Below are 18,656 nucleotides of genomic sequence, written 5' to 3'. Positions count from 1 at the left end.
TTGGCAAACCAACCCATAAGTCGGATCGCCATCCCTCGATGAGGCTCAACGTCGTCCAGAGAGGCCAGTCGCCGCACCGAAATTCCGGGCCGCCAATTGTATCCCCTCCACTCTAAAACAGATACTGGTAAAAAAAAACAGTGAAACCAAAGCACATAGTCCTGTTTCTTTTTTGACAGAAGTTATATAATTTGTTTGCCCCACTTCACCACCATAAGCCAAAATGTGGAATCAGTGAGACCGTTTGTCTTGGACAATGGGCACACCATGTTCATCTACCGCACCCAGATTCAGACCATGCCCTGTAAGGTTCAAACAAGTAAAGATAGCACAGTGGAAAAATTGACTTGTCATTCACTGCTTCCGTAACAGGATAGACACCGTTTCTATATTTTTTCCTTTTCTTGACAAGCAGGACACTTTTTTCTTTTGTAAAATACTTTCCCCAAAGAATGGTGATTGAGGGAGATGTTATATCCGATCGCATTTTCCCTCGTCTGGTCGTTTGTTTTAACCCTTTGTAAGAAGGTTTAGTCTCAATTGAAACGTTTGAACCGTTGAATCCATATGGAGACAACAAAACGAATATACAAAGTTATTTCCAATTAATATTGGAGTGGTTGCATTTTATTGGGTCAGAAAGTTTATCTTACCCGTCTCCTCAAACGTTTCAACTGAGGGAACCTTCTTACAGTGCAAAAGGTGGCTCCACATCCCCTTCTTGGCATGCTAGAGCTTCTTCTTTATACTGCAGGTTGAGCACCCAGGCGCCTGTCACCACCGTTGGTCCAGTCCGTTTCCTGTTTAGAAGCACAGTCTCCTTTTGCTAACCCAATTTGAAGGGGTTTTCTTAAAGATTTTTCTTTTTATGTAGTCAGCCTGATTAGCCTCATCATCCAGTTCCAATCGTGCAGTGAATAATGGCGTTTTATATGGTCTACTAAATAGGATTTCCATATGTTGTTGTCCTGTTGAACTCGTTATGTAGGCAGTGATTTCATAACGAAATATGGAACCTTTTGTCCATCCAGCCAACTATTTTGTTAACACAATTTGGGTGCCATTATCACTATAAATGAATGGTTCTTTGGAATTTCAAATTGTGCACAGATATGCCGAGCACAGGTTAAGCATGCTCTGCAACCAACTTAACCCTATAAGTTGTGTAGTGGCACCGTACCGAGGCCACCATCCCCCCTGTCGAGACATAGGACTTCTCATGACTCAAGCTAGCTTTTTTAAAAGCAGCTCACCCAAGTAAGCTGAGGTACCAATTTGTTTTTTGTTTTTTCCTCAGTGTTCCTAAATTTCCCATTCCGCAGATCAGATTATTTGTTTCTCTACGTTAAGTTTCAAATGTGGAGTACTGCTGCTGCATTCTCGTCAAAAATTTCATTTGGCGAAATTCTTTTTCTTTCTTTTTTGTTTTTGTCCTAATCTGCCACCGCCATCCCCGAAAGGCTTATTGGTGATTTCAGAAATCAATTTCAAATTTCCCAACCCTTTTCCACCTTAATATTTGATTGATAAATTATATCTTGGTGGCCAGCCATCCCCGACTGGCCTATTGGCGATTTCAGAAATCAATTTCTAATTTCCAAATCATTTTCCACCTTGATATTTGATTGATAGATTATATCTTGGTGGCCAGCCAATCAAAAACACAAAAAGACAGACAATCATCCACGCTCACACTCATAATCAGGGGAATTTAGAGTGTTCAACCAGTCTAGCATCCATAATTTTGCTTTGTGGGAGTAAACTGGAGTACCCGTGAGAAGTCGAGGTTTCAAAACAATTTGGAGTCCTCCCGGATCCGTGTGAGAAGTCAACTTTGATAAGTCCAGCTGGATAGAGGACCGACCTTCCCGTTGATTATTTCATTGTGAGCAAATATATAATAAATGTGAAACTAACAAACCTAATACTGTGTTACATTCAGAGCTGCCAACCGCCCTCGACCCTATTTCAGGACTACCCTTGTCCCATTACCGGAGTGAATGCAATTCACACAAAATCCATATAAAATGTAAAAAAAAAATAAACATGACAATTTAAATCAAACTTTTATTATCATGTTTTTACATCAGACCTGGGCAATGGAGTCCTCGAGGGCCGCTGTGGGTGCAGGTTTTGGTTCTAACCGATCCAGCACAGACTGTTTAACTAATTATATTTCTGCTGAAACAAGAAGCACCTGACTACAATACATTTATTTATACTTCTAAGATACCTGATTGGTGGAAAGGTTTCCTCTTATGGGTTGGAACGAAAACCTGCACCCACTGCGGCCCTTTGTGGAATTAATTGCCCAGGTCTGTTTTACATTTTTTGCAAACTATTAAAAAAATACAGCATAATGAAAATAAGTTTATCTTTATGTTTGGGTCCTTCTACGTGCTTTTTATAGTCAATAATTCCAACGTGTCATGCTGAAGTCGCACTTTTATGAATTAAGATGGCGGAAGCCGTAGTGAAGGTGTGAATTTTGAGGGATTCAAATTATAAATTTGTTACTTTTCCGAAATGGTTGCTTCAAAAAAAAAAAGTGAAAATTTGGAGGAATTTCCGGAGTTTAGGGAGGTCGTCTGGAGTCCCGGAGTTTGCGTTGCATTTCCAGAGAAACTCCTGAAATTTGGGAGTAGTTGGCAGCCCTGCCTTTTCTTTCCACAACATTCAATAAAAGGTTGGGAACTGGGGGATCCAGTTGTTGAAGCTCTCTAGGGGGAATTCTTTCCTATTCTTGCTTGTTGCACAAATACAGGCAGGCAAATCTAATACTTGCAGTCCTTGACTATATATGCTGTAATACATGTAACCCCTCATTGTAATTATTCAGGTATGAATGCAATGAAATTAGAGCTTTTCATTCATTGCGCTTTGATTAAGTAAATGTATACGATATTTTTTGGGCTACAAGTCCACTAAATGAAAAGGATAAAAAAACAAGTCACACTGGAGGATAAGTCGCAGGTCTGGGGGAATTTTATTTGTAATAATTCAAAAGAGAACAGACATGTATAAAATGTTCATACTGTAGGAACAATATTACAAAGTTGATATCAAGCTCACTGCCTACCCTGGTGTCCGCTAGCTTATAGGGTGTTTTTAAATACATTTTATAGCATATACCTCAATAATATGAATTTACCTCCTTGTTCCTCTCCGCGCTCAGTTAGTGTCCAAGGTACAGTCATCTCTCCATGCTCAGTGAGTGTCTTAAAATATTGGGTTCTAATGTTGAAGTTGTATTTTCCTACTGTTCTGAAGCGCACGATGGGTGTGGGCAGAGGGGGAGGGATTGAGGGAAAAGAGACAAGCGGCACAGTTAATAGATTTATTGTTTTTGAATTCCAAATAAATGATTAAAAACCTTACAGAGCTGGCGACTCCTTTGTTGTTGTTACAATATATGTTAACATTGCTCCTGTCCACGCTCAGTTAGTGTCCATCTATCACGCAATTCAGATTGTTTCACGCCTGTTATTCCTTGCAAGCGTGTTGTTACTACGTCTAAATGGCAACAGAGAATGATGACAATCGCCAGAAAGCTGCAATTTCTTGAAATGGCAAAGAAAGGGAACGTTGCCATCTCACTCAATTTTAAAGTAGAGGAGTCTAACTTGGATTGCCCTTGGGCAATCTTTAAAAATTACCTGAGGAAAAATACAATCTGAATTATATATACAATTTTCAAAATAGGTATTGCACAGTGTAAAATTGTGATAGTAATTAAAAAAAACACCAGAGCATTGCAGCAAGTTAGTGGTGAATATTGTATTAGCTTCTAAACGGACTGCAGAGCTGTATTGGGTGAGTTTGGGTAGAATGGGTGGAAAGTGTCATGCAGTTGAAGTCTCTTCTTTCCTCATTTTACTTTCACATTTTCCTGCAAAATGAAATCAAACTCCGTATTAATGCTGATCAAGTTTTGATTTTAAATTAGGGGTGGGCAAACCGGTCTTCAAGGGCTGCTTTGGGTGTAGGTTTTTGTTCCATCCGATCCAGCACAGACACTTTAACCTATGATATTTCTGCAGAAAACAAGAAGCACCTGACTGCAATCCCCTGATTGCACTTGTAGGCATCAGATTGGTGAGAAGGTGTCCCCTTTTTGGGTTGGAATGAAAACCTGCACCCACTGCGGCCCTTTGTGGAATAGTTTAAAATCAACAGCCAAAGGCTGTTGCTTCCAAATTTTGTATACTGTAAAACAAATGGAATATTTTTGTACTTGTGATTTTTAATCTTATTAATAACATAAACTTTGGTCTTGTAGACGAAATGTTTGGAGATTTTGAAGACCTAGAAACAGGCAAAGTCCACAGAGGTGAAAGTGAGACCCAGAATAAAACCAAGGTATGTTTAGTCTATTTCTCACAGACAAAACACAGAACTGTTTCACTCACTAGTTGCAAGGGAGGGCGGTACCCGTCTGGCCCATTTTTCCTAGCAGGGCTAGGAGTGGTCCAAAACTACCAGCCTCTCCAAATTGACTCCCCTTCAGTGGCACTGCTAGCACTCCCAGTTAAAATTAACATTTATCTCAGACAATGGCAACCAATCAGTTATTATGAATTAAACATTCTTTGCCAAGCCTTTCTAGAATAGTAAAGCAGTATTATACAGTGTTAAGTTTTCTTTTTAAGGATTCAATTGCATGACTTTTTAGGAGGGTAACATTTCTGTCTTAAATATTTTTCTACATTACATTTTATCAATGAATGAATGGTCTATTTTGTTTGTGCCCAACAGAATAGTGAGAGTGATGATGAGGACACTGAAGAGATACCAATGAAGGTGGATGAGAATGAAATTCAGAAAAACAAACGTTTGGATAAAAAGCGCAGGCTAAAAGAGAGATTTGATGCAGAGTACGATGATGAAAATGCCACATACTTTGACGATCTGAAGGAAGAGATGCAGAAACAGGCAGAGGTATTTACACATTTGCCAAATGTTATTTGTTTGACTGAGACTAATGTTTAGATTTTTTATGGATTAATCAGTAGATAGTAGCCTATTTTGGAAAAGAAAAGTCATCAAACAAAGTAATTTGTCTTCCCAATTAAACACACCACTATATTTTCTTTCTTTCTCACGTTGTCAATAAATTCCGTTCAGTCTTCCCTAGAAGATTTTCTTTGCACCATTTTTTTGACAACATGGCTCTATTATACAGTAATCCCTCGAATATCGCGAGTATTGTGGACCAGACGTAGCCACAATAATCGAAAAAACTCAAAGTAGGATCACCCCTATTATTACTACCATATTACATGTTTTCGTGCCTGTACAGAAATACAAGTACACAAGTACAATTATCTAGATGTGTGTTTATTAAATATTAGATCTGTAAGCATAGGAAAATAATTATGTATTAATATCTAAACATAATCTATATAAATAATTGCAGATGCTTTAAGTGCTGTATTCACAGTGAAAATTGTTCCTCTCAGCTTGATTTAAAACAAATTACGAAAACAGGTTATTGGTAGCTTTAGTCCTAGTCTTTTTCGTCAGATTCGAGAGGCATTGGATCATCAATGGAATCTTAAATAAATATATATATTTTTTTTAATAGGAGTGACCCTACTTCACATTTTTTCAATTATCGTGGCCATGTCTAGTCTACATTAAACGTGATATTCGAGGGATTACTGTACATTGTACAACAAGATGCATTCCAGGTACAGCCCAACTGGACGGTTATGACATAATACATACATACATTTACAATACAACCAGGCTCCCTGCCGATTCGCCATTAACGGCGCTCCAGAATCAATGTGAAAGTGAAACAATGGGGTAGTAAGGGTGAAACAAATGCGGCTTTTCACTCCCCCTTTAAGGAAGAGAAATGACAGAAATGGAAAATAACAACATTAAAATCAGTACACTCGACAGCACAAGTAAGGGCACTGTCAGCGTATAAGGTAGGGACAGGGTCGGACGAGGGGATCTGTCATCCTGTCTTCCACTTACCTTACTTCAAGTCAGCTAGTAGGAGGCAGATCACCAACCAAACATCTATTCATATACCGCAGAAGGGAATGTGTGTTATGTTAGCGCGAGTTTAGATGTCTGATGGATGTGGGGAAAAAACTGTCCTTAAGCCTATTTGTCCGAGCTTTGTGGGACCTATAGCGTCTGCCAGAGGGCAGCAGCTGGAACAGATTGTGACCAGGGTGGTAAGGGTCCCCTATGATGTTCTTGGCTCTGCTGAGGTAACGAGGGCTGGCAATGTCTTCAAGTGAGGGCAGAGAGCAGCTGACAATCCTCTGGGCAGTGTTAATCACTTTCTGCATGGCCTTAGGTCTTTTGCCGATTAAACGTAGCTTATGGAGAAGCACCATCAATTTCGTCACACGGTTTCTGCGTGTGATGACAAGTAGGCTTTTGTGTTGTGGTAATGACGACATGGCCTATGTCCGATTATTATTATTATTAGATTAGAATGGTTCCAAAAAACGTCCAGGACTAGCGTAAAGAAACTAAGATAATAGAACAATGACTGCCTCTCACACACGGCGGGTGGAGTGGAGTCGTAAAGGTCGTGAAAACATTAAAAAGGTATTGAGTACAAAGTAAAAAATAAAGTATTAAGAAATATTAAAATGTACCGTAATTACTCGAATATAACGCGCACTCGAAAATAACACGCAGGTAATTTTGGGCCAAAAACATCTGGAAAAACGCAGTAATCGAATATAGTGCCCACCTAAAATTTCCCGCTGACGAAAATCAGAAATCTTACCTTTTTTTCTTCGTTTCACGATTGTTTTGTTCAAACAAATTTATTCATTAGAATCCTTCAAATGAAGAGTCCAAATCAGAATCTTTAAATAGTCTCTGCAGATATTCCTCTCTCTCTTTGTCTGTCCTCTCATCCGTCTCCTCATACATCTGTTCGTTGAGAATCCTATCAACGTACACGCTTCCTTCATCCACTTCCTCTTCCTCCCACAACACATCATCCGATTGGCTTTACGAGATGACGTAAAATCCGTGCGTCAAAGTGAGTTTGACAATGCTTTTTTCGATCGAAAATTTGTAATTTATTTTAGTTATTGATTATAACACTGAACTGAGAGAGGGTGAACTGAGACGAGTACGAGGCTAGAGGGGGGCAGTGGTGGTCTCGGCTTTCCGATTTTCGATCGGCTTTAGGAGATGACGTAAAATCCGTGCGTCGGCTTTAGGAGATGACGTAAAATCCGTGCGTCGGCTTTACGAGATGACGTAAAATCCGTGCGTCGGCTTTACGAGATGACGTAAAATCCGTGCGTCAAAGTGAGTTTGACAATGCTTTTTTCGATCGAAAATTTGTAATTTATTTTAGTTATTGATTATAACACGCACCCCCAACTATTGGAATTAATTATATAGCAAAAATCTGCGTGTTATATTCGAGTAATTGCGGTAATTAAAAAGATAGAAAAACTATAAAAAGATACTGCTACCGGCTGCAATTTGAGTGGCGCCATCTTGGAAAAAAATGTCACTTTGTTGCAGTAGCAAGAACTGATACAGACAGGAAAAGACATTGTAGAGCTAGATAAAACTGGAACCACACAAAAGAAGACTTCCACAAGGTGAGGACCTTCTGCAGACTGAGACTGACGTTGAAAATATGCAGACTCACTCTCCTAAGCTTATCTGCACAGTCCCTCAGTAGTCTGGAGCTGAAGAATCAACAGTAACAGAGTACAACACTCACGATACTCCCGCTGTGGCCTGGTAAGCGCCAATAGCTCTTCCATCTTAATTTGGAGAGATCTCACGTTCCCCATAATAATAGATTGAATGCTTGGTCTGAAGTGTGACTTCTTCTCCCGGCACTTTTGTCCAGCTCTGGATTTCCAGCGGCATCGAGGTGTTACTCTTTCTGTTGTATTGTTCGCAGCTGATCCCGTGCATATGACAGTGGAGGCATGGCTGAATCGTTCAAAAAAAGAACTAGCAGAAAGAAACTAAGCTAAAAGAACAAAGAAAGTTGTAAAAGTATTAAAGTAAAAAGTATAAAGTAAAGTACCGTATTTACTCGCATATAAGCCATCCGTGCGTATAAGCCGCACCCTGAAAGTTGCCTTGAAATTTTAGAATTTGACAATTTCTCACATATAAGCCACCCCCCTGATTCCCAATTTTCACCTCCATATTCATGTTTTTAATAGGAAGTACAAATGTGTTACTTTGAAGGTAAAATCTTAAGAAAAATCATCAGAAGTGGTATTTCTGAGATACTGTTTGAATCAAAAGCACATTATTAGGGTCAATATCATAAGGAACTTAATATGCCCGTCTTTGTCAAAATATCAAATTATCCAATTTGAAAAAATAAACAAGTCTATCTTGATGAGAACCTGATGCTTTCTAATTACAGAAATTACAATTTTCTTACCAGAAGTTTAAGATGTGGCAGCCATATTGCTTCTAATGTTAAAATATCTCAATTCTTTCGATCGTTCACATTACTCCAATAGTTGTCACTTTCGAACAAGAAATATAACGAAAAAAATCAAGGTGGATTTTTGTTTGATTTAAAAAACAAGGCTACTTGCATCTGGCGATAAAAATATAGATGGCCGCGCCCCGACCTCGCTAAGATTGCCGTGCCCCGAGTGAGCAGTGACGGACGGGAACGTTTCGCGTTTTATGCAAGATACGTTTTTTTCATTAATTTCTTTCATGGACGTCAAAATAAATTTTGTTTAGCATTTTATCTGTTCATCTTTTCTGTATTTTGAAATAAATGACCGTAGCCGCCACATTCGCTTGCGTCATGACGGCACGGCGCCATGGCGGCGTAAACAGTTCCGGTGCATGTCGTGGTTTTATGTGGATATAAGCCGTACCCTTGATTCTGTCATTTTTTTGTCCGACAAAAGCGGCTTATATGCGAGTCAATACGGTACAAAGGAAAGTATTCAGAATATTAAAATGTAATTAAAAAAGATAGAGAGCTGTAAAACACAGAAAACGAGCTAGAGCAGACGGAGCTACCGACAGAGTGGCGCCATCTTGGGAAAAAACAAAAAAGTGAGACGACATCAGCCCGCTGCCCGGACTTAAATGCAATCTCAAATTCCACGTTGCTCTTCTGTTCATCCAGCCATCCTCGCCACCCAAATGGCTCTATTTTCAGATAAGGGCGATGGCGTCCGCCGTAACGTCTCCCGGAGATTGCACTTGGAAACATTTTTGGGAAATTCCACCGTCTGCTCCGCCGCAGCGTCCAGCCATCTCAGCCGCCCAAAGGCCTCTATTTTCGGTATCGTCACCCGGGGCTCGCATTTCTGATAAGATTCCACCCTCGCAGAGGCTCGTGGCTGCTAAGAAAGCACTATTTTCAGATAAAAATGACGGCCACCGCCCGCTGTCCGCCATTTTTTTTCTCTGTGCTTAATTGAGTGACAGTTCTCTGTCTTCCTCCATTTTCTTAGGTGCAAGCGGAAGTCAGTGGCTTCCGCTTGTGTCGTTATTGTGTTGACGTCCTTTCATCATGCCAACTTCACGGCCCTCTCTGTGTCGTAAATTCTTCCCGGGTTCCTTTTTTAAATTTATTATATATATATTACGAGAAACCTTTTTTTTCACAGCATATATAGCTCTCGCATGCAACAACATGCGTGCAACTAGAGAGGGAAAGTTTGTTCACTTCCATGTGTCTCCCTCTTAACCGCACGGCGGAACCCATTAACATTAACAGGGTGGTTCCTACCAGCTGAATCAAGTACAAAAGAACGCTACAGTGTTCATTTAAGCCGCAATGGCATGCTACACCTTTAGCATGTGAAGTAATATCAATATTTATGAGTTTCCCAACCACTGTGCCGCAGCACACTGGTATGCCGTGAGCAATGGTTTTCATTCCAACTCAACAAGAGGATACCTTTTGCAAGTGTAATCAGTTAATTAAAGTCAGGTGCTACTTATTTTAAAACACACCTGATTGGTTAAAATGTCGGCACTGGATCGGTTGGAACAAAGAACAGGACCCACTGCGGCCCTCGGTGGAATCGGTTTGCCACGTGGTCTAGAGTGGTTCCTAGGTATTTAATTTTTTGGACTACATTGATTGTTGTACCTCGGAAAAAAACGTTGGGGTCACTGTCAGTTGTCGATCTTTTTGAGAAGTACATGCAGACAGTCTTAGATGTGTTTAAATGCAGTTGGGATTTTTCAAGCTAGTTATACAGACGCTCTCCTACTTACGAACGCAATTGGTTCCGAGCGATTGTTCATAAGTTGAATTTGTTTGTAAGTTGATTCAGTGCTATATTTTGTATTAAATTTATGTTTAAGGCCGATATGAGTATATTGAAGGTTTATATAAGTGCATTTGTATGTTTAAGGCTTGTATAAGTAACACGCATTGGTTTGTACTGAAGAAAAAAAACATTTAATAAAATGGAGAGAATATGTACAGTACTGTAGAGAGAGAGAGAGATTTATGTATTAGAAACTGGCCAAAAGAAGCGACCTAATGACAATTGCAGTTTTCTTCTTTTTTCATCATAAATTATGCGGTAGCACTGTATGGCATCATTCAATTGATTTGCAAACTTTGTGCAACGTTCAATATTTGGGTCCTGCTGCTCGATCTTTCTGTTTATAAATGGTACTGACGGTCGAACGATTCAATGCCCGTGCAACACTCACCACTCTCACGCGCATCAAGCTTCGTTATTATTGCCACTCGTTTCAAATGAAATGGCTTGCCTCTTCCTTGCAACTCCCTCAATAGAAGCCTTTAGCTTTTTACTAACCATATTCAATATTGGATGCATGAGATATTTAATGATACAAATGAAAAAGGTTCTTTGCACACTGGAGATACATTCACGCACTTCCGCATTGCAACGAAGAAGAAGGTAGATGCTGGGTGAGCTGAGCTCTCACAGCGCCAGGCGTCGGTATTAGCGGCGGAAAGAAGTACTACTCCGAAAAAGGCGAAATACAAAATTGGACTTGCGAACATTTTTGGACTTAAACGCAATTTGCAGACATGCTCGTATGTACCGTTGTTCGTAAGTTGAATGTTCGTAAGTAGGGGAGCGTCTGTACACGCTTGTCATTGCATCTGTCAGTTCCTGTGCAGCTTGTTTTTTTTTGTTTTTTCGCATGGACATAGAACGGCATCTTTGGCATGTGACAATCAAAGGACAACAGCTTGACAAATAATTTATGAACAGACTGAAGATCAGTGGACCTAGCACTGACCCTTGCAGTACCCCAAGACTCATGTTCTGTGAAGTAGATTTTGTATCTGTTCATAAAAATGTGAAAATCCACGCTAAAACACGCAAGCGGAAGCTACTCCCCTGTCCTCCGCTTGCTACTAGAACTCAGCACTGAAGTAAAAAAATATATATACCGTATTTTCATGACTATAAGGTGCACTAAAAAGTCTTAAATTTTCTCCAAAATAGACAGGGCGCCTTATAATGCGGAGCGCCGTGTATATGCTCCGCGCTCCAAAGCCTGACTGAGGGCACTTCTGGCCGGCACGCCTCTTATAGAGAGAAGGCAGACGTGGGTGGGGTCAGGCATAGAAAAGGCGGACGTGGGTGGGGTAAGGCATAGAAAAGGCGGACGTGGGTGGGGTAAGGCATGCAGAGGGTGTGTGTGTAAGAAGCGATAAAAACACGCCCCTACCAGGTACCAGTATATAGTGTGGGCATGTGCTTTATTGCAAAACAGTTTCAGTTTGGTTTCTAATGCCCCCCAAAAATGAATAATACAAGGAGCCACGCTTACGAAGCTCAGTTCAAACTTCAAGCCATCAATTATGCAGTGGAACATGGGAATAGATCAATAGATGAAAATTATCAATAACTTGCGTATTATTGGATTGGATTGGATAACTTTATTCATCCCGTATTCGGGAAATTTCATTGTGACAGTAGCAAGAAAAGGCATAGTTATAAGTTAGACATATTGGCGTGTGTACATGTTATTCGTCGCCGGATTCTCTTGCTCGCTCCCGGATTCGCTCGTATTGGCGTGTGTATACATGTTTTTCAAACTACGGCCCCCCGACGTTGTCCAAATTATAGTAAAAATCAATGACCTCATTCATTTCCCTTTGCCCTGCAATACCCTCGTTTCCCCGATAGATGACGCACTAGTCCAGACCTTTGTTGGAGTGTAACTTGGAGAACATTATGCTCATCACTCTCAATTTACCACTCCATTTGATGGAGCTCTCATAACAGAAATAGCATCTGCACCTCAGTCAACATGAATCGGACGTCTACTGCCGTCAATGGCACCCGAATGTCCGGCTGCCATTGACGGCGGTAGACGTCCAATTCATGTTGACTGTTGGATAACTTTATTCATCCCGTATTCGGGAAATTTCGTTGTCACGGTAGCAAGGGGGTGAGGATGCAAAAATAGGAAAGGCATTTTAGACATAAATAGATGGGTAATAAGTGGGTTAATATATAAATATATATATATATATATATATATATATATATACACACACACACATACATATATATATATATGTATGTGTGTGTGTGTGTGTGTATATATATATATATATATATATATGTATATGTGTGTGTGTGTATATGTATGTGTGTATATATATATACACACATACATATAGATGTGCATGCATACGGTAGGTCTTAACACAGCCATTTTTTTGTTAAAGAGCCTGACAGCTGATGGGAGGAAGGATCTGCGGAAGCGCTCCTTCCTGCAATGAGGGTGCAGCAGTCTATTGCTGAAAGAGCTTTGGAGAGACTCCACAGACTCATGCAGGGGGTGGGAGGTGCTGTCCATGATGGACATTATCCTGGTCAGCATCCTCCGCTCTCCCACTTTCTCCACAGATTCCAAAGGACAGCCCAGAACAGAGCTGGCCCTCCTGACCAGCTTATTCAGCCCAGCCTGTTCCTGTCCCTCTCCGTGCTCCTGCATCCCCAACAGAGCACTGCATAAAACACTAGTTATATATTATATTATGTTATGTATCCACTTGATGGAGCTCTCATAACAGAAATAGCATCTGCACCTCAGTCACATGAATCGGACGTCTACCGCCGTCAATGGCAGCTTATCGATAGTGTTTAATTTGGGACAATAATAGTATAAAAGAGGCAAGTTTGTCTACACCAGGGGTGGGCAAACTTTTTGACTTGCGGACTAGAATGGATACTAAAATTTGACAGCATTTGGACACGCAATGTAATTTATCAAACCTGGGGATTGAAATGTACGAAAAAAGACACAATTGAAGGTGAAAATGTTTTTTCAAATTTACTTTCAACATTAAGAACATGTTATTATTCAACGAAAGAAAGCAGTCTTTAAATTGAGAGTGATGAGCGGCATAATGTTCTCCAAGTTACACCAACAAAAGTCTAGACTAGTGTGTCATCTATCGGGGAAACGAGGGTATTGCAGGGCAAAGGGAAATGAATGAGGTCATTGATTTTTACTATAATTTGGACAACGTCGGCGGGCCGGATTAAAAAGCCTTACGGGCCGTAGTTTGAAAAACATGTACACACATGCCAATAATACGCAACTTATTGATAATTTTGATATTAGATATTAATGGTCTGACATTTACAAAGTCTCTCTCTCATGATTATAATTTTGAGAGCGAGCAAATCCGGCGACGAATAACATGTACACACACGCCAAAAATACGCAACTTATTGATAATTTTGATATTAGATATTTAGATAATGCTCTCACATTTTAAATGCAAATACAAACTCACTCTCTGTCATGATTATAATTTTGAGAGCGAGAGATTACCTGGTTGATCGCTTTTCACAGTAAACTCTCTCTCTCATGAATATAATTTTGAGAGCGAGGGAATCCGGCGACGAATTGTCCGTTCGACAAAATGTCCGGCGGCGAATCCGTCGACCAAACGTCCGTTCAACGAAATGTCCGGCGGCGAATCCGTCGACCAAACGTCCGTTCGACGAAATGTCCGGCGGCGAATCCGTCGACCAAACGTCCGTTCGACGAAATGTCCGGCGGCGAATCCGTCGACCAAACGTCCGTTCGACGTAACGTCCGCTCGACGTAGCGTCCGCTCGACCAAGCGTCCGCTCGACCAAACGTCCGCTCGACCAAACGTCCGTCGACCAAAAATACGGTACTTCCCAATTTTGCCCAGGACGTGTCAACCAATAGTTAGCAATGTATGTCATTTCTATTTCTGAAACTTATCATACATTTTATTTGTCCACAGCTGAACAAGATGGAATTTGAGGATCTGAATGATGATACAAGAGTCCAGTATGAAGGCTTCCGGCCAGGAATGTATGTCAGGTTGGAGGTGACCTCTCTACCTTCTGAGTTTGTCACCAACTTTGATCCTCACTACCCCATCATTCTTGGTGGTTTGGGCTCCAATGAGGGGATTGCTGGATACCTCCAGGTATCTGGGATTGAATATTTTTATTTATATTAAGACAACATTTTTCCTTCTCTTACATTTCTTCATGTGTCTCTTGTAGATGAGATTTAAAAAACACCGCTGGTATAATCGCATTTTGAAGACACGAGACCCGCTCATCATATCCCTAGGGTGGCGTCGCTTCCAGACCATGCCCCTTTACCATATTGAAGATCACAATGGCAGACACCGTCTTCTTAAATACACACCACAGCACATGCACTGTGGTGCCTCTATTTGGGGTAGGTTCTAATGATACCATAAAGCAGGGGGAACTAAAAATAGTCTGTCTTTTGGTCAAACTGCAACAATTACTTTCATTCATAGTCAAAGAATCTTATGATCGGTTTTATAAAATAAATAATTTTGTTGCTTTCTTGCGGCCTGGTGGCGAGTGGTTAAGGTGTCGGCCTCGCAGTTCTGAGATTGAGGGTTCCACCCTTGGTTGGTTCCAATCTTTTTGTGTAGTTTGCATTATCTTCCGGGCTTGTGTGGGTTTTCTCCAGGTACTCTGGTTACCTCCCACATCCCAAAACATGAATGTAACGTTGGTTGAACACTAGGTATCAGTGTGAGTGTGAATGGTTGGCAGTTTCCTTGTGCCCTGTGATTGGTTGGGTCTAGCATCTCCCTCCCGCTACTCGTGAGAATAAGCTGTATGGAAAATGAATTAATGTTTCCTTTTTATAAGTGAACAAGAAATTATTTTAAACAGACGTAGCAAAGACTACACAAGGATAAATTCCAATTATATTAATGATTTATTTTTCTGATTGATTAAACAGAATCAGTGTACCGACCGACCTGATCAGTTATAAAAAAAAAAGTATATATCTGGACCGGCTATCCTTTAGTAAGAGTAACTGGAACTAAGACAGTTACCGTATTTTCACACTTATAGGGCGCACTTAAAAGTTTAAAATTTTCTCTAAATTGAACAGGGGTGCCCAATATTTGCAAACACCAACATTAGAGAAGGAATGCCAAACAATTGTCAGGATGCGTTTGGTGCCAGATTTATTTTAATTTACAACCCCAAAATATTTTAATAATCAATTCTGTGATCCTTCATGGCTTCAGAACATCGCGGTTTTTTTATATTAAGTATAAAAAAAAGTCAATACAGTAATACCTTGACATACGAGCCATTATGTGAGGAGTGTACTTAACTGAATTCGATAGTTAGGACTTAGCCACAACTCTTATACAGTCGCGGCTTAAGTGCATTGGGTATCTAAAGTCAAAAATTTTAATCATGTCAAAATTCGTGCTGAAACTTGCAAGCGGAGGGCAGGGATTGCACACATCTCAGCTAATTTTATTGTGGGCCAAAAGTGCTTTATAAAATGATGTATCAAACATACTGCATAATTTTTGCTTTTATTATTACTACTACATTCTCACTTTTTTCCCCTTCTAAAGGTCCCATTACACCACAGGGAACTGGATTCCTGGCTCTCCAATCAGTGGCAGGATTTAAAGTAAGTAATGTTGTCATGTCTCTACTCGGAATACCAACTAAATATACAGTTTGGAAGCCGAAAAATACACCTGGTCAGAAACATATTTAAACCAAGTTCAAATGTTTAAAGATATTGGAAAATCATTTTGAGATTTTTCTTTTAAATACATGAAATCTATTTGGGTAAAAAGTGCTGAAAACATGGGGGAAGCTGAGTTCAGAATCTCTGAGTTGTAGACAAACTCTTTTTGTCTTATTTTTGAAGTTGTTTGTTTTAGGTAGTCTTAAAACGCATAATGTTATCACGACCGTAGTCTGTCGGTTTTAAATTTTATTAAGACCCAATACCACTTTCTTTAATACGCGCATTTCCTGGATCCCACAATGCACTAAACAACATGGCGACATTATTTAAATGACGGAAAAGTGAGAAGTAAAACAGACTTAATTTCGATCTATAGCAAACATACAATAATATGAAAATAATAATGATCAGAAAATGTAATAGTAAAGCAAAGCATTTTGGGTGTAAGGACAATTACTACATGCACACACTATATTGGATTATGCAGTGTTTCAGATAATATAACCATAATGTCATCCTTCACCACTTGGCGGCAGGTGATGAAAAATGGCGCCGCCAGGGCACCGACACCCAACTCGGCGCCGTATAAGAAATTTCACTGTAGAATTTTCACCGCAGAAAAATGACCCCCTGAATAATATAAAAGGCAGAGAAGGATGACATCTTGCCTTTTCCTGAAATGTGGCACATTTCGCATTGGGAACATCACCTCGCTGCGGAAGGCTACGCCAAGCCTGATAAGGCCGTGAAGCTGGCTCGGTTGGTAGCCACTGGAGGTTTCTCAGACATGACAGCGGAGGACGTCAACACACTGCTCGAGAGCCACTCACAACTTCGCTAACAATTAATTGAACGGAACTATTTACAATTGGCATTTGATTCATGACTCGACTGTTATATTTTCAGTTTGATCTAGAATTGCTGTTACATTCAACTGTGCAGGTCGAATAGCATTTTAACTCAACCTAAAATTTCACCCAAAATATTGAAGCCTCACTCTTTTGGCTGCAACATTTATTTTCACTAAATGTATTGCCCCTTCCCTGCAGGCCAATTTCCGTATTGCAGCAACAGGAGTCATCCTGGACCTAGATAAGTCGGTGACTGTTGTGAAGAAGCTCAAACTCATAGGCTACCCTTATAAGATCTTTAAGAACACATGTTTCATTAAGGTAGGACATTTTAACTATCTCTGTTGTTGATCTCTATTTTCAAATATTATGCCCTGTCCCACCAAAGTATGAAATAAGAGAACTAATTATCACTTTGGAAAGATTTTAGTTGGCTGCTTTTCATCTTGGGAGAAGTGCTGCCTCTATTGTGTCTATGTATGCAGGGCATGTTCAATACTGTACTGGAGGTGGCCAAATTTGAAGGAGCCTCTATAAGAACAGTGTCTGGCATCAGGGGTCAAATCAAGAAAGCTTTGTCGACACCTTCAGGATCCTATAGAGCCACATTTGAGGACAGACTACTTATGAGTGGTGAGTTATGTGTCCTTACTGTCATCTTTCACCACTTTGCGGCTTCTATTGCATTATTTTATATTAAGTATCCAAATCAAAAATGTTCAGAAAAAACTCGCAAGCGTTAGACACTTCCCTGTCTCCCGCTCGCCACTGAGAAAAATGACGGTCACAGGGGTCTGTCACTCAACTCAGCTCCGAAGAAGTAAAATGGCGGGCACTGGGCTGAGGCTGTCACTCTTAGCCGAAAATAGAACTAACTCCGAGCAGTTTGGGACGGGGGGTATTCAAAGAAAAAATTTGCTCGGAACTTTCCTCGTATCTCAAATTTCTTGTAGGTTTGGACACTCGTATGTCATGGTATTACTGTATAGAATTCTGTGTAGAAATCATTTTGAGCTCTATTGATTATGAATGGGATGTTACTTAATGGACCCATATGTGATGAGTGTACTTATCTGAATTTGATAGTTAGGACTTAGGTTAGCCACAACTCTGATAGTCAGTCATCCTTTCCCACTTCACAGCTTAAGTGCATTGGGTATCTAAAGTCAAAAATTGTAATGTCAAAATTCGTGCTGAAACTTGCAAGTGGACTGCAGGAATGGCACACTTAACTCAAAGAAGACAAGGAAGAAAACACTGCCGAAGAAGATGGCGAGCTCATTCCAGCTGTTTTGGATTGATGACAACATGGTCAGAGCCATCGAATATGGCAATTGTCCCAACGGCGTCAAGTCCTTGTACAAAACCATATTTGTACAAAAAATAAATGGGTCTCACAAGTCCCCATCACCATCTTGTGCGCCGACAACCTCTAACAGAAGCTCCTCCTGCCGATCCTACGACACCCCCTGAAGATTCCATTGATGAGCCAATGCCTCTCGACTGACGGAGGCATTACCTGACTTTGGACTAAAGCTCTCAATAACCTGTGCAGTAAATCTTAATTTTCATCATTGTTGTTGATTGATTTTATTTGATAAGGGACAGCACAGTGTAAATATATATATATACAGTATATATATGGTACTCGGATGATTCGCCTAAAGACGTTTCGCCGACGGACGTTTGACAGACGGACAGGTCGCCAAATGGACGTTCCACCGAATGGAGGTTTCACCGAAATGGGATTCGCGCGCTCGCCACGCCCCCGGATCGTGTGTGTACAAGTTTTTCAACCTCGGCCCGCGGGCCATATACGGC

General features: G+C 40.4%; 1 protein-coding gene across 2 annotated transcripts in view; it reads left to right on the top strand.

The window, feature by feature from the left end:
- Positions 1–18,656, top strand: part of bms1 (BMS1 ribosome biogenesis factor) — a 57,185-nt gene that overhangs the window by 21,413 nt on the left and 17,116 nt on the right. For both annotated transcript variants that reach the window (XM_077625536.1, XM_077625535.1), the window contains exons 14-20: positions 4,280–4,359; positions 4,756–4,938; positions 14,231–14,419; positions 14,499–14,679; positions 15,860–15,918; positions 17,034–17,156; positions 17,321–17,468. In XM_077625536.1, coding sequence (XP_077481662.1) covers positions 4,280–4,359; positions 4,756–4,938; positions 14,231–14,419; positions 14,499–14,679; positions 15,860–15,918; positions 17,034–17,156; positions 17,321–17,468 — 963 coding nt within the window. The remainder of the gene's footprint in view (positions 1–4,279; positions 4,360–4,755; positions 4,939–14,230; positions 14,420–14,498; positions 14,680–15,859; positions 15,919–17,033; positions 17,157–17,320; positions 17,469–18,656) is intronic.

This window comes from Stigmatopora argus, chromosome 18 (assembly GCF_051989625.1).
Source record: "Stigmatopora argus isolate UIUO_Sarg chromosome 18, RoL_Sarg_1.0, whole genome shotgun sequence".
In the NCBI taxonomy this organism is placed as follows: domain Eukaryota; kingdom Metazoa; phylum Chordata; class Actinopteri; order Syngnathiformes; family Syngnathidae; genus Stigmatopora; species Stigmatopora argus.
The sequence above is the reverse complement of the archived record's forward strand: the minus strand, read 5'-3'. Positions and strand labels throughout refer to the sequence as shown.